Raw genomic sequence first — 16,064 nt, 5'->3', positions numbered from 1 at the left:
AAAAGGGAGGGAGTAGATCAGTCGACAAATCCAATATTTGAAATGAAATATATATTCTCAAACACAAAGTGACTAACATAAAAGAAACGGAGGAGTACATCAGTCGACAAATCCGATATTTGAAATGAAATATATATTCTCAAGTACAGTCTTAGAATATTTTAGATCAGTTGGTGAATCTGATATTTGAAATGAAATATATATTCTTAAGTACAGTCTTAGAATATTTATAGTCGACCGAGCATACACATGAAAGTACTTTTAAGAAGGGTAATTTTGAAATAATGTCAATATATTTACATTAGAAACTAAAAGTAGATAAGTATTATGAAGAAAAAATTTCTTTCAAAATAGACTATTATTGTGGGATGGAGGGAGTCCTAGTTATTGAAGGACGTATACAATTATAGATTCTCATGCCAAAGGACGAAGGTGATTTCAATCTCCATTCATGAACAAACGACAAACATTGTGTTGCAAGCGCCCATTCATACATTAGGACTGTCAGGAACAACACATAACATAGGTAGAACATAAGATATGTTGAGCTCGAAAAATTGTTATTGGAAATGCACCAATGATAATATTAACAGTATTCATTACTATACCTCGTGCTTATGAATTTTATGATCTATACCTTTCTATACAGAGAGAGTAAATAATCTTCAAAAAGTGGTTCACCTAGATAGTTGGAATCCTTCCTGTATCTAAATAATCATCAAAAAGATATATTATTAAATCCATTTACCTGAAGAATTGAAATTTGACAATGAATATACAAAAATGCATTTTGAAATTTTAATATGATGAAATATATTTTTAAAGCCTCAAGGACGATGATCAAAAAACATACAAGTAAAAAATATTGCAGATCCGACAACTACCTCACTCTTACTCCGACTCGCTTTTTAATTCATTCTAACATGGATAACCGAATGCTTTTGAGTAGTTATGCTAATAAAACTATATTTAAAAAAAAACTCAATGCACTTGCATTATGTTTGGTTGCGAGAATGGAATAGAATTATTAAAAATAAATGAAAATAATGATGATAAGAGTGAAGTGTTGAAAAAAAGTGATCAAGTGTAAAATTGTTATGATGAGATTTGATAGGAAATGATAGGAAATAGAGTATAGGAGGGAATGGAGCATTCCTTCTCACATTTTGGGACTATGCTAATATAGGCTTTAAAAAATGAAATTTTTAAACAATTGCCTATAACATAGTTCAAATTTCATTTATTCCTTCCAAATCAATTCAACCCCAACCAAACATAACATTAACAAGTTTCTTAAGTGTTTCTTTTGGTAATTACGGAAATTCTACATACCGCTAATGAAACCTCGGGGGCACGTATAAATGAGCACAATAAAATATGGTTATTTCGGTCCTTGTTTACCCTTAGAACGAAATCAGTTCAATCACATATCAATATTATCATCATTAACTTACTATAGCATTTTCCACATGAACGTGTCATCAATCTTCGAACATACACAACACATGTAATATTGTACCCCAGATGTCCAGAAATCCATGATCACCAACCATTACTGGAATGATATAGTCAGTTGGCAGATTAAAGAAGGGTACTACTTTCTATCCATGGGAGGACTGCTTTTGTAGCTTTTGGAGTTGTTCTGCCCACAACAAAAAAAGACGTTCAACATACCACCATCAGTAGGAAAAGTAGTAGGAAACAACTCATTCCGGAAAGAATTTTGAGAGAAAATTACGAAATATTAAAAGTAGGAAATGATTATGAAAAGTCACAGGAAACGACTCAATCCAGAAAGAACAAATATTACTTACTCTCTTCAAATGCTTTTGCTTTCACTATACTCGTACGGAAGTACAGATTTCCATTCTTCTGATAGACAGCCTACATTAAGTAATACAGCTTCTTCAGTGAGTAATTTTCCACAATGCACAAAAACTTTTAAGTAGAAAAGAAGGTAATTCTAGTATAATAAATCATCGAATCAAATTTCTCTTATGAACACATTCCACAGACAGTTTTAGTTAACTGATCTTATTTGTCATCTACCGAAAACACTTGAAGTTTTTAATTAAGTAAATAACAAAAACCAGGCGTGTCGTTTGAGGTATTGCTAAAGGAATTAACAGGCTCAATCAACAAAAAGCATCTAACATGAATGAATTATATGAGAGAGAAAGAGAGAGAGAGAGAGAGAGAGAGAGAGAGAGAGTACTCGAGAAGAAGAGAGGGTATTGAGCTCTCCAATGGCAACCTCGTGGCTCCAAACCTAGATATATACATATAAGATACAAGAAAGAAGAATAAAAGTAAAGAAAATAGACGCAGAGGCACAAACCTTCTTCTTGATGAGATCGGGCGAGGATGATTTGTCCGGTGCCGCCATTGCCTTCACTTCACCCCTCTGTTAAGGTTAAGCTCCTCTCTTTCGTATTTGGCTTTGTGCAGTGTGTATCCGCGAGCGTGTAATACGATTTGGGAGACTTTTGATTGGTTTTTTGGTTGTATATGCAGAGGCTCATTGTCGTTGAGACACGAGAGTTAATAAAATTGAGTTATGTGCTTATGTACACACTAGACAAACCGTTCGTATTTTACTTTTTTTTAAACACGTACGCGGTACGACTATATAATCCTTCACTTAAAAAATACCCAGGTATTTATTGCTTCAGATATTAGCGTAGCTAAATTTTATTTTTTCGCAATGACACAGGGGTGCGGTTCAAACAGTCTACTGCCATGACCGGTTTAACTGGCATATCATCTGTGAGGCGTTGGATGAATATTTAGCCGTCAAAATTATAACAAATGTTAATACATCTGGCGCTTAACCGCTGGACGAGGCCCGTCCACCGCTTTTTAAACGCTGAACATATAAAAAACCTATATTATAATCTAGGCCGCTAGATATTCATCCAACGGTCCAGAAAAGTAATGCCGGCTAAACAGTCTCTGGCAGTCGAGTGCCAGGGACCAGCACTCATGATACAAAGGCTCAATTCCAAAACTACCATTTTTACTTTTTTTTAACGTAAATATTATTTTGAGAAAATGATTAAAAATATCATTCTAATATATATTCAGAGCATCCTCAGTTAAGATGGGAATTAAATATTAGTGTATTACATATCATTTTTTTTTATTTTTTTTTTTGACAGAACAAGAGTCAGTAAAAAACCCAACTAAATAACAAGAGACAAAATCACTCCTCAACAGAGAGGACAACTGATTAGGGGAACAAACCCCTAGTTGAGTGTCAGATTCTTCGAAAAAGCTTGCCGAGCAATCTAGTGAGCAACACCATTGCAAGATTGAGGCAAAAAAAAAATTCTAATATGAAAAGCGGCCACTATTGATCTGATATCTTTTATAAGAACCGCACAATCTGGCGGTGCAGACTCAATAGAACAAAAACTAATTGCTGTTTGGCAATTTGAATCAATGAAAGCATTAAAAAGATGATATTGCCTTATGATTAAACAAGTTTCACGACTAGCAATTAGCTCAGATGTAAAGGAGATGTGGTTGAAAAACAACAACCTTTGCCATCTACAAATTTTCCATCAAAATTTCTGCCAATAATTCTGATAACCGCAGCGCCTCGTTTGAAAGCACCATCAAAATTGAACTTCACCAAATTTACAGGAGGAGGAATCCATTGTAGTGAAGAATTGTCAACAGAGCTACGAGACTCTACGCGAGATACTTCTAACAAAGAAGAGTATTCAGATTGAGCTGAACAACTAGTTTTTAAAACTGAAATTGGACATATCGACACATTGTCAAAAGCAAAGTTATATCTTGCTAACCAAATGGACCGTCCAACAAAAATAAAATTAGAAAGAAGATGTATACGATCTCTTTTAGCCTTTAACTTCGAAATAAGAGTTAACAAATATTGTAGAACAGTATATGTTGAGGAGGGAGGATGAAGCGTATTACATATGGTGAGAATGGATAATTAGATAATATATTTTTCTTATAATGAAGGTGTTAATGAAAAAAGCGTACGGCATTTGTATCAATAATCGAGTCGAACAAATAGTAAACTGTTATCACCCGTTCTCATAAAAAGATAGTTCAACGATATTTTGAATATAATGTATATACAAATACAAGTCCATTTGATGCATTCAAGTTAAATTAATGATACCCTTTTCATCATGTCTGATGAAGCTACCGTTTGAGTTATCGACTTGAATTAAGATTTCATACAAAATTTCATCACCAAATCAAGACTACTGCTACAATCAAGAAGCGAAAACAAACTTCTCACCAAGTGACCAAGGATGTAAAACAACTTGAAAATACAAACTGAAAACTGAAATTTAAGTAAACAGAAAATAAATGAAAATAAAAAATTTAGATCTGATAGTCGAAGCCACTAGGTAGGCGATTAACTTTCGAATCCAATATGCTTCACTTGTATCGAAGAAAAACAAACCAAATCTAATCAAAACGATAGATATCCTTCCCGGCTACTTCAAGAACAAAGAGAATTTTGAGATTTTTTAGAAAGAAGTTTACCATAGATATTAAATAATTTTTTTTTGAAAATTTCTGGAAAATTTTATTATGCAATCTTAAATCAGATATCACGGTCATCCGTTATCAGAATGATAAGTAACTGAATAATTTTTAAAGAAAAATATGGAAAATATATTGAACATTCCAAGATAGTGTATGATGTGGTACCCATTCTCATATGAGTAATTAACATAATAAATTTCATTTATTTTATTTTAAAATTTTTATCATATACAACACCACATCTTTATCTACACATATATTATTTTTAAATCAACACGAATGAAATGATCATCAATATCATCAATTATGCCGTAGTCACAAATCATAGGGCATCAAATATGAATAAATCGAGTTACTTATTCTTTAATAGAATGATATTTTTGGTCATAATTTTGAAAAATCATATTATTATATAAAGATGTAAAAATTATGATATTTTTGTCATTTTTCCACCGAAGAATACAACTAAGTAGTTAAATAGTTTATGCATAATATTTATTATCATATAAATATAAGGACGTGGAGGGAAACTCCGAGAGCATCTTCAACGAGCTCCTAAATCATTATTTGGAAAATTAATATAATACACGACTCCTGATAAGTTAATAGATTGAGTATCGGGATAGCTCTATCAAAATTATATTTATAGTTGCTATTTGTTTTCATTTTTTATTAGTTGAACAAAAAGTGAAGATATAATTGGAGAAAAGTGAACAAAATTGGCTTAACTCATTGAAACACTAATTTTTCACATTTTTTCTGTAAATTTAAAGAATTTGTTTAAAGATACATTAAAGATGTTTTTAAAGAATTTGTTTAAAGATACATTAAAGATGTTGTTTGAGGGCACTTTTGAAAAATGTTAATTTAAAGAATTTGTTTGAAGATAACATTAAAGATATTTGAGAGCATTTTTGAAATTCAAATGTTGAAATGTTATTGAAATCAGATAATGATTTGATAATTTTGCATATTTTGAGTAATAATGTCAAAAAATAATAAAATCCTTAACCGCTTTCCATATAATTGAAAAGCAGATTTTACCACAAAAATGTAAGGATTTCTTTTTTTTTTTTGACAAATGCAAGAAGATTTCATTAACTCGAATATAATACAGTCGGGACAAACCCCCAACTGTCGATACCACAAAATGTAAGGATTTCTAAAAACAAACTAAGGGGCCGGTATTGTATCATGATTTTTAATGACAAATTTTGGGAGGATGACTTTAATGGATTTTATGAACTTTTAGCGAGTCTTGTTGACTTCTTAAGATTTTAAAAAAAATCATGACTCCTAAGACAATGACTTTTAAAAACTTTAACAGATTTTTTTTTACAAATCCATAACTTTCAAATACTTTAATAGACTTTTATTAAATTCATAAATAACCTCTCTGAAACCCTCTATACCTTTTGCTATACCCTCTCGATATTCTCCTATGACCCAAGTTGGGTGTATGTTCTCAAATCTGGCGACTACAAGATTGAGGACCTTGTAAACCATTAGAAGAGATATCAACATCAACAAGACTAGCACTAGAATTAAACAGCATCAATTTTGAATAGTTGGTGTATCTAGCTTTAAACCATTTCAAACGATTAAGATATTGGAGGTGAGTTTTTTGACAATCAAGCTTTTCATTCAGGAAGAATCTTTTTCTCCACGGTAACCTTCGTGAATAAACCATTACTATCTCGCCAACCACGTTTTGCGGTATCAACCATGAGATTCAATAACTCATTACTTTCCTCAATTGTCCAAGTTTATACCCGGCAGCTTTTCCTTTCGAATTGTCATTCTCTTGACATGCATCGCGCATTTTTTCTGTGCATATTGATACATATATGTGTACATGCAGGGAAAAAAAAAAGTAACGTATACATATTACTATTAGCCGAAACAAGTAGATCTATATATATGTAAAAATGATAATAGAGAATGATAATAGAAAAGAAAAGGAACCTTTTGTCACAGAGGATGAATTGGAGAGACTTTTCGCAGAGGATGTACTCTAGGTTGGAGCTACTGGTTAATTGGGGGAAGATAAAGTCATGTCAAATCTTGACAATGATGGTCTGACAATTTTCTGAAAAAATATATACAATTTTCCATAGAAAGTCATTAAAAGTCTATCAATTATATTTTTCCACCCAAGTCATTGTATATTGAATTACAACTGACTTTTAATAACTCTTTAAAAGTTGTAATTCAATACCTCAAACTTTGAAAGACTTTTTAAAAATCCTGATACAATACCTCTTTACTTTTAAAGAGTATTTAAAAGTCCTAATTGAATACACCCAAATTTTAAAAGTCAATAAAAGTCATTATAAATCATGATATAATACCACCCTCTAAAAATGTTGTTCGAAAAAACTTTTTTCAGATTCACCAAATATTTTTCCACCCTTTTTCCGGCAAAAAGCTATTATTGTGTGTAACAAAAATGCCAAAAATTGTGTCGTAAAATGAAGTAATTTAGATATGCGTGCACTCATACACCTCAGATTTTCATATCAGACCTGCTCAAGCACTCGCCTCAATTTGCTGTAAACTTCAGTCATGAATTATTTTATGCTAAATTATCAATGGGATCATACCCAAACGAGTGCACCTCGACATTCTGCATCTTATCTGGCATAAACTCACCAAAATCTGCTATATATTGTCCGAAGGTTGCATTCATAGCCACTCTAATGCACCCCGATTCTTCCCAACAGACCTGCATATAAGCTCGCCTGAATATGTTGCCAACTTCTGTGTGCAGGATAAACTACGACCAAGGCTTCGTGCAATTAAAGTATAAGGCGGTATAATATTGCAAAGAGTACTGTCTGTTTCTCGCAGTTAGAGACTTGGAGTAACTTGAATTAATCTACCAAGTCGTAATTAGAGTATCATATGGACTGATACATGGTTACAATAAATAATTCCAACTGGCAAGGTAGCATTATTTTTAAACTGGTGAAGTAGCATTATGCCCAAAGCAAAGTCACAATAAGAAATATAGCCATTGCCAACCCAAAACAACATCCAACAATTGCCATGAAAGCCTGCAGACGGCAGCAAAAATAGTCAGTATCTATAATTTTACATATATATATAGAAAACTTGTGAGGTGTGGCCTCAATGAATTCTTTTTCCCTATAAGAATTTAACTGCTAGTTTAATCCCATACATCATTTGCACTTATAGCAGATACATGCTCTTTGATTATTTTTTCACTGACTTGAATGTAGACACCTTGACCAACTATAAGACACATCTTGTTACTCTGATTCTGACCAACTGAAAGACCAAGTATGAGATACATTTGGAGGAAGAAAAGAGGAAAAGAATTATAGAAACATATGAGAGAAGAACAGGCCGAATTTGCAAAATCCTTTACAAAATCACCTCTAATTTGAGTTTTATGCTTAGTTTCTGCTATAATATATACATACTTGTTTATTAATTAATCATGTTATGTCCCCAGGAATATACTCTTTTTTATTTAGAAAGACAACTTAACTTTCATTAACTAGAAATGTCGTACAAAAGGGTCTCCAACAAAAGACTAGCAGGAGATGTGAACACATTGTGGCAATTTATCAAACAAGGAATTTTAGCCAATTCACAGACTACCTTGTTTGCTTGCTTTCAAACGAAAGAAAGAGAAATATACTTGTTCCTTAATACTTATACTGGCCCTCAAAATACTCCTCTGACGATTTAGCGTTACTGTTTGGCATTAATATAATTCTATATTAATTACAACAGAATTAGGGGAAATCATCATGATTCTGGAAGATGTTTTGTCAGAATATTCAACTACATTATAAAGGCTGCCCTAACCAATAATGTACCTGATGTTAAGCCAAAATCTGCCAATACTCGTGTGTGCGTGTGGAAGGGGCGCAAAACTGATTTAAAATATTTGTGCTCCTCTGAATTTAAAGAGAGAACCCTAATTCCTCTGAATTCAACATCGTTTTTGGTATAAACCCTAATTCATGTGTCTCAACCTCAAATCTCCCTTTTCATCCTCAATCAAACATCTCCAGCAATCGGTATATACTTGAAACCAAAAAATCCGTTCCTTTCTTGGAAACTTTTATACGCTCGTGTTCTGTGGATACCATTGTTTCAAAAAAATGTCCAACGAAAATGCCTTTCATCCGTTCTTATTAATCATGGTTCGATCTCTGGGCGGGAAGTTTATGGTGCCAACCAGCGTACCAATCAGATCTGATCGTGCCTCACGATAATGGAACAGGAAGTTGAGTGCGGATATTTTTTCCAACAACCATGATATACACGTCTTCTAATCGTCACGTTAGGTCTCATCTACGGATCTACATGTCAAGATTTCGATATTCAAAAACAAAGGTGTACTCTCTCCAATTCTTAATTTACATGTTTATGTGACTATTTGTTTTTCTTAGTATATTCAATATTTTATGTTTTAATAGTGTTGATGTAAAGCTCGGATTTTTTCTTTAAGTTCGTATTTGTGCGCGGTTATCAATTGTTGTAGGTGTTGTTTTATGTCTTAATTTTGTTTTTTATTTATGTAGTAGATTAGAATGTTGGTGAAGTGTAGTTAAACTAATTTTATATATTATGACTTAATATCTTCTTTTCAATTTTTTAGTCACAAGTTTTATTTGCAATCGTGTTTTCTGAGCTTCTAAAGTTAGAATTTGTTCACGTTGTTGCTAGTGTCATTTACGAGATATGATGGTTCAATATTGGTGATGATAAGATGTACCTATCAATTAGTGTGATTTTGAAAAAAAATATCATTCAATAATTTTCTTGCATGATTAAAGGCTTTGCTTTGTAAAATTGGTAAGCTTCTTGCCCTCTTTTATTTTATTAAATTGGCTTTAATAGTAGTAAATGCAAATTTAAATTTTAGCTTTTTAAATGGTAAGTTGACCCACTTGATTGCTTCTATTCTTTGAATTTTAGTTTTCTCGAGTAATTACTTGTAAATATATGCTCTAAATGCATTAATTCTCATTTATTGCAATTTGTTAACCGGTGTTTATTGACTTGCAGTCTTGATTAATGACTTATATTTGTACCATTTATGGGCGGCCATGATTGATGGCGTATATTCTTGGCCTAATAAACGGCAATTTAGTGCCATTTTGTTGGCTTGTTTATTTAATCTGTTACTATAATTTTAGAAATTTTTGAAGATTACAGTTTTATATTTAATACTATTATTAATTATTCTTAGTAATTATTTATCTTGTTATATATCTTGTTAATTTTTTTTGTTTTCTTTTTTATATTGTGTTCTTTTTTGTCAAATTATTTTATATTTATTATTTCATTCACTTTTACCGTCTTTTGATAAACTATATTGATTTTAATTATTAAATTTATTATTATTATTTTTCATGTTATTAATGAATCGTATTTGTTTCAGGTAGCGTGATCTTACAAGTTGGGACGTTTTTTTTTCAAACATTAAGGTCTTGTTGTCTAAACTTCCGGAGATATTTTCATGTCTTTCGGTTAGATGATAAGCTTTTTTGAATGAAAGAAACTCCTCGGAGTATTGGCATATATCGATACGAGCAAGTGTATTTTCTGTCAAAAAAAAAATGAGAGAGAGAGAGAGAGAGAGAACAAAAGCTATATTTTAAGGTTTTGAAGGTAAATTCTACTTGTGTGTGTCCAATCGGAGGATTATTATTAGAAAATGCTGAACCATACAAATGCCAACCTTCAGGCGACTACACTAGGAATCTTTCTTCTTTTAGGCTCATGTGTATAAATGGGAATACTTTATGGCCGATAGGCTAACAAGTAATAACCCTAATAAACAAGGTCCAGTTTTCCCAAAATTTGGAATTCTGAACTTCGATGCTTGAATATATGTCGTGTCCGACATATGGGGAAATAGTATGTCTTCTCAAATAAGGCCCCTCGCAAACACACTACCCACTTTGATGTATAGGTTAAATATATTAGGAAAAAACTAAACATGAAATTTTTTCGCTTATATCTGCTATATATAATATTCTTCACCTTCACCTGACCAAAATTTTTCTTGATGTAAAAAACACATTTCAAAAGAAAACTTTGAAGGAATATGCATTATATAGGATATAGGCAGGGAACAAGGAAAAAAAAAAGGAGGGTGCTTGGTGCCGTGTTGGTTGGTGGGAGGGGGTGATCAGTGTGTTGTGCATATGCACCCTGGTTTGCCCTTATATATTGTCCTTTCTTTTCCTTTCCGCTGCCACTACGCATAATGAAAACTACATCAAGTATATTCGGAACTCACACCAAGTATACTTTAGTACCATGGAAAACAAGAAATTTACTTCCAGTGCTTTAAAGACAAATGAGGGTTTTCTGCATTAGGAGTATAAACCAAGTAGTTATTGACTAATTGTCGCGTCACACGTGGAACATTAATCTGAGTAACTTGGTGATACAGGTGCATGCAGACTGCTATGTATTTAGACAAGAGTGCAATGTCAGATACCTTGCCTTCTGACTGAAACTTGAACTTGAGAGTGAACCCTGACAATCCCTTCTTAACAAAAGGTGCAAGTGCTAAAGCCCTGCATGTCAAGTTGGTAACTAGTTTATATAGCAAGAAAATTGTTTAAATTTATGATAAATTTTCTCTTTATTAATGGAAATGACCGTTCAATGGAGCCTGTTTGTCTGGAGTTTAAGCCCAGCGTTTCAAGTCATTTGCGACTCAAGTTAAAAAGTATCTATTTGCGTAATAAGTCAAAGTTAAAAATAAACTGACTTAAAGCCAGAGCCCAGAAGTTATTATTTTTTGAACAACTTATTTTATTTTATTGATTTTATATGATAAAAGTTGATATCATTATTCAAATGAATAACCTATCAAATATATTTTTATTATTACATTTTTAGTAACTCATAAGTTATCTATAATACAAAATTACCCAAACAGACAATTTTTACTTCACACTTATCACTTTAAGCCACTTTAAGTCATAATTCATTATTTTAAGTTTATGCAAACGGGCTCTTCTTCACTCCACTTCTATTACCAAGAGCAGAGAAAACCCTGTTTGGCTATATAAGCCAACGGGTCCCATATACAATTAATATATCGTGGACTATCAAATCAATTATAATAATATGTCGTTAAGACGTCAAGTTATAGAAAGAAAAGGTAGAGACAATATGTAACATAAAGATTAACAATTCGAAAATAAATTAACACAAACCCTCCGTTTGGTTGGGACTTAAAAGAAATGGAACCAAAAAATGGTTGCCTAAAAAGGTGGCAACAGGTGTAACTTGTATGGAATGCCAAAAGCAAATTTGTATCAAGAGATTTGTCAAGGACATGGGTTTGAAAGAAGGAATAAGCCCTGATCTTAGATTGGTGGCAATTAGCTCTACTTTAAACTTGTATAGCAGGGAAGAATGTATGAATTATAATTATGATGAACAGATAAAGTACCTACAAAATATATAGGTCAAGATCATCAATTGATAGAATGTCTGTGTCAGTCAGAGGAGGGGGGGGGGAATGCTCAGATGCCAATAGGCGAACATAAAAACAGGTTTTTCAGTACCCGAGTTGCATGAAATGACTATGAATCTATGATATAGAAGAGATAAAGGAGTAGCAAATCTTTACCCGGCTGCCCGGATTAGTTTGGTGACTTGACTACCTGCCCATACCATTGCTAGTAACTTGAAAAATCTGCAAATTGATATTTTATTAAAAATTATACAGATGACAAAGACCAAGAACAGCATATAATAAATTTGGTACCTTTTGACAGATGCGAGATAACCAAGTTTTCCAGGTGCTGGTACAACATAGAACCTGCAAAGTAAAACATTTCACCATCTGAGTAGATAAATTCATATTGTTTAAGTCACTGCTTTTTGGTCATTGTACAAACTACGAACTAACCAAAAATAGATTGTTTGTCAATACTTAATACCTTTAGTCATTGCCATTGCTCTTAAAGTATAACATAATATCATTAGAGCCAGACCCTATATTTTATACATATAATTATTTAATCATCCTCAAAGAAATTATTATTCTTTCAAACCTACTAACATATAACATATTGGACACACTAAACCTACTACGATACTTTAATTAGAAACAAAATTTTACAGTTTACCAACTGCATAATTAGATATGTATGTACTTTCACTTAATTAATGTAAAGTTTGCCTTGAAGGTCCGCCTTTTGCAGAATAGGATATAATTACAATTGTATTTTAAAGAGATTCAACATGTCATTATCCAAAAAAAAAAATCAGCATGTCCAATATGTTGACTCTTTTGTTCACAGTAAAGGCTTGTAGTGGAGCTAGACCATATATGTATATAGTATTTGGAGCATTATATAAATAGAATACACACATACAGATTCTACTGGATGCTTCAGCCTAAGAGATTTACAAATAACTAAATAAGACTGTGAGCATTAGGATTTAGAGATCATTTCTATCCTGTAATTTCAATGAGCAAGAATTCGGGACAGTGGAAAAGAATTGGGAATAAAATGTACTCATAAGAATAACAATAGAAAACAGTAAGAGAACACAAGATATGTATATATACATCTCAAAGAACTCAAAATGCAAATTTTAATTTAACTTAAATCTGTCAAGAAATAATTAGTGACTAACCACACCAGTAGGAAGGTAAAAGAGTAATAAGCAGTATTTAATAGGCCATATGATAGTAATCCTGCAAGTCCATAGCTCCTCAGTTTCTCCAACATCCTAGGAAAAATTAAAGTTAAAATAAGGTTAAAGAAGGAAAAAATGAAATACTATATCACGTAGCAACTCTATAATAACATAATCAGTTTAGGAGGCCTGTGATGCTATTGTTTAATTGGTTATGTTTGGGCAAATATCTTAAATATTGCTTCTTTTTTTTGTCAGGATCTTAAATATTGCTTTTGGTGTTTACTAGGAATATGTTTAAGTTATAACATAAGTTTGTTAAATGTAAAGTATACATATTCTTTTGTTACCGTACTTTAGGAGCTCCAACATCCTACAAAACAATCAAGCTAAAATGAGGTTAAACATCCATAATAGTTACAGAAAGAAAATGAAATAGTATCAGGGAGGTTGGTCGCAACTCTATCGGTCAAGGAGGGTAGGCATGCCGATGCTATAATCTTATTCTTAGTTTGTGCACAAACCTTGAATGTTGCCTTTAGTGTTTCATAGGTACGTTTAGCTTATATCATATATTTATAAGGTATACATGAGTAAAGTTCTATGGAGATCACTTTTTTTGGAGACCGTGGAGACCGTTTATGTTCTGCAAGTAAAATATGCATAAAAATATTGAAAAACTCATAATTTTGCAAATCATGTTGTACAAAGATCATTATATAATTTAAAATCTTGAATATCATGTATGTTTTGCATGTAGAATATTATATACTATTTTATCCTGCGGAATATGTTTAGTTTGCAGAACATTTGTTCAATTTGCAGAACATACACATTCTACTTATTAAACATAGATGTTCATCAATAATTTTAATGAATTGGTGATATTTCTTCACAAAATAATGTATTCTGCAGTATTTTGATTTGCAAAATTATGTGTTTTGTAATGTTTTTATGCAATATTTTACTTGCAGAACATAAGTGGTCTCCACGGTCTCCAAATAAAGTAGTCTCCATATAACTTTACTCAGGTATACATATTCTTTTGTTACCGTATTTTAAGAGCCGCACAGAAGATACTTGTGTCAGAGAAGAGAGACATAGTTGATAGGCTATCTGAGTGGTGGGTAGAATTTCCACATCATGACAGTCTGTCTCTCTTTGCAATATCTTTTAGTCTATTGGATAGATTTTCTCCCTCTGAAGATGTGGGTTAAATTTTTGTCTCCTCTATTTTGTTCTTCTAATTGTGTTATTAAGCCTCCAATCCAGATAATATCCATATTCATGTGGCAGAAAATCATTGTATTCAATGTCTTGACGTGAACGCGAGACCACAACTTTTATAACCGGAACTTATAAGGTGAATCAGAAACAACAGATGGGATTCGACATATTAACAATTAAGGTTTTAATGATTGATTTTTGAAATGTTACGAAGGCAAAATATTAGGGTCGATGTTTTCATTTGAGTCTTGAACTCTTGATTTATAATTTATCCAAGGCACTTACTTGAGTATTAACACTGATCATGTGTACCATAACTGCAATCTTATTTTTAAAAGTTGTCTTGGTACTAGCAAAAATTATGGAATAAAAAATACCTATTTTCACGTAAAATGCTAAAGCGGATAACAAATAATAATATTGTTAGTTGTTACCCTCAAGTACTGAGGCAAAATTGGAAGGCAGATAGTATGTACTCTGTGGATGTGAGTGCTGTTTGTCCAGGACTGGCATTCCTTTCTCCTAAACATTGAATAAATTAATCATACTTAGATGATAATGTATTTCAAGCTTTCATTTGACACATTTGTAATTATTGTATCAAAATCAAACCTTCAATTTTTGTGCAATCATTTTCGGAACTTGAAACATCCGCCTGCATTAGCAAAGGTCATATAAATGAACATACTAGAACATTTGACCAATAACAAGATTAATTGTCTAATACAGGAAGATTTGAGTATCAGAAGCAAAAATAGGAGGAAAGTTGATAACAAATTTGACAAATAAGGCACGACCGGAGCGTAACCAAAGAGGTATAAACCCTCGTTACAACCCCATGACCTCTGCTTAAAAATTAATAATAATTTAGCCCCCGACTATCTCAAATTCCTGTTTCGGCTGCAATACACAATTGTCAGGTCTAATTACAATGACATCACGACAAAAGCTTAGTTTCGCAATTAAAATTACAAATATCACAATTAAATATCATTAAACAGACAATTACAAGAAAAAACATAATCACATTACAAATAATCGAGAAACAGAACATAAAACACTCACATTCTGGGCGCCGCCATTAACACAACAGAGTGGTCTGAAATGAAACTGGTTGGTCGTGTTGGGCAAGTACAATTTAGTCATGTAAACACCACGGCTACACTATTTTACATTAATAAACACGATTAAAATCAATTGCGAATAAGTATATTAAAATTTTTCAAATTAACAAATTAATTATTGAGTGTATGTATAGACTTACATGTAGAAGTGATTTCCGAGGTGTTCGGTGAGACAAGTAAATGGTGAGGGAGGAGGAAGCCATCCCAAACCTCACCAGTTACAGCAGATGAGTATGGTATACACTGTGTAATGTGTGTGTTTTAATTTAGGGAAAATAGATTTTTTTGCCACCAACTTATTATTTGTTTAGAAACCCACCACTGAACTATAATTTTTTTCTTTTTTGTCATTAATGTTAGGTTCGGACTTTTTTTTGTCACTAACGTTAGGTTCGGATTTGATTATTAACACTATGTTATTTTTTAGCATTATTAAAATATAGTGTTAGTCTGCAATATAATGGCGATCTGATATGTGTCTATATCTTTATATGTAGTGTCCTAGGTAGTTTACCTTGGAGGACGAGA

General features: G+C 32.2%; 1 protein-coding gene and 1 long non-coding RNA gene across 4 annotated transcripts; both read right to left on the bottom strand.

Moving 5' to 3' along the window:
* Positions 1-1,362: 1,362 nt before the first annotated feature.
* On the bottom strand, positions 1,363-2,520 carry LOC108194093 (uncharacterized). The gene is made up of 4 exons (XR_001801340.2): positions 2,339-2,520; positions 2,216-2,269; positions 1,815-1,884; positions 1,363-1,642 (listed from the first exon to the last, which is right to left on the bottom strand). It is a non-coding gene; the product is annotated as an uncharacterized LOC108194093 (long non-coding RNA).
* A 4,799-nt stretch (positions 2,521-7,319) lies between these two features.
* LOC108194594 (uncharacterized) lies at positions 7,320-15,813 on the bottom strand. 3 transcript variants are annotated; one of them, XM_017361556.2, is made up of 9 exons: positions 15,677-15,813; positions 15,478-15,576; positions 15,025-15,067; positions 14,889-14,934; positions 13,183-13,278; positions 12,305-12,358; positions 12,167-12,232; positions 11,021-11,099; positions 7,320-7,586 (listed from the first exon to the last, which is right to left on the bottom strand). In XM_017361556.2, exons 1-9 carry the CDS (start codon positions 15,737-15,739, stop codon positions 7,509-7,511), a joined length of 624 nt encoding a protein of 207 aa, XP_017217045.2. In that variant the 5' UTR covers positions 15,740-15,813; the 3' UTR covers positions 7,320-7,508. The 3 variants fall into 3 exon arrangements, with proteins under 3 accessions (XP_017217045.2, XP_063934933.1, XP_063934934.1); XM_064078863.1 differs by having other exon boundaries at positions 11,026-11,099; XM_064078864.1 differs by lacking the exon at positions 11,021-11,099.
* Between the last annotated feature and the right edge of the window lie 251 nt (positions 15,814-16,064).

The sequence above is a fragment of the Daucus carota genome, chromosome 1 (genome assembly GCF_001625215.2).
Source record: "Daucus carota subsp. sativus chromosome 1, DH1 v3.0, whole genome shotgun sequence".
NCBI classification, from domain to species: Eukaryota; Viridiplantae; Streptophyta; class Magnoliopsida; order Apiales; family Apiaceae; genus Daucus; species Daucus carota.
This window is presented reverse-complemented; position numbering and strand designations above follow the sequence as displayed.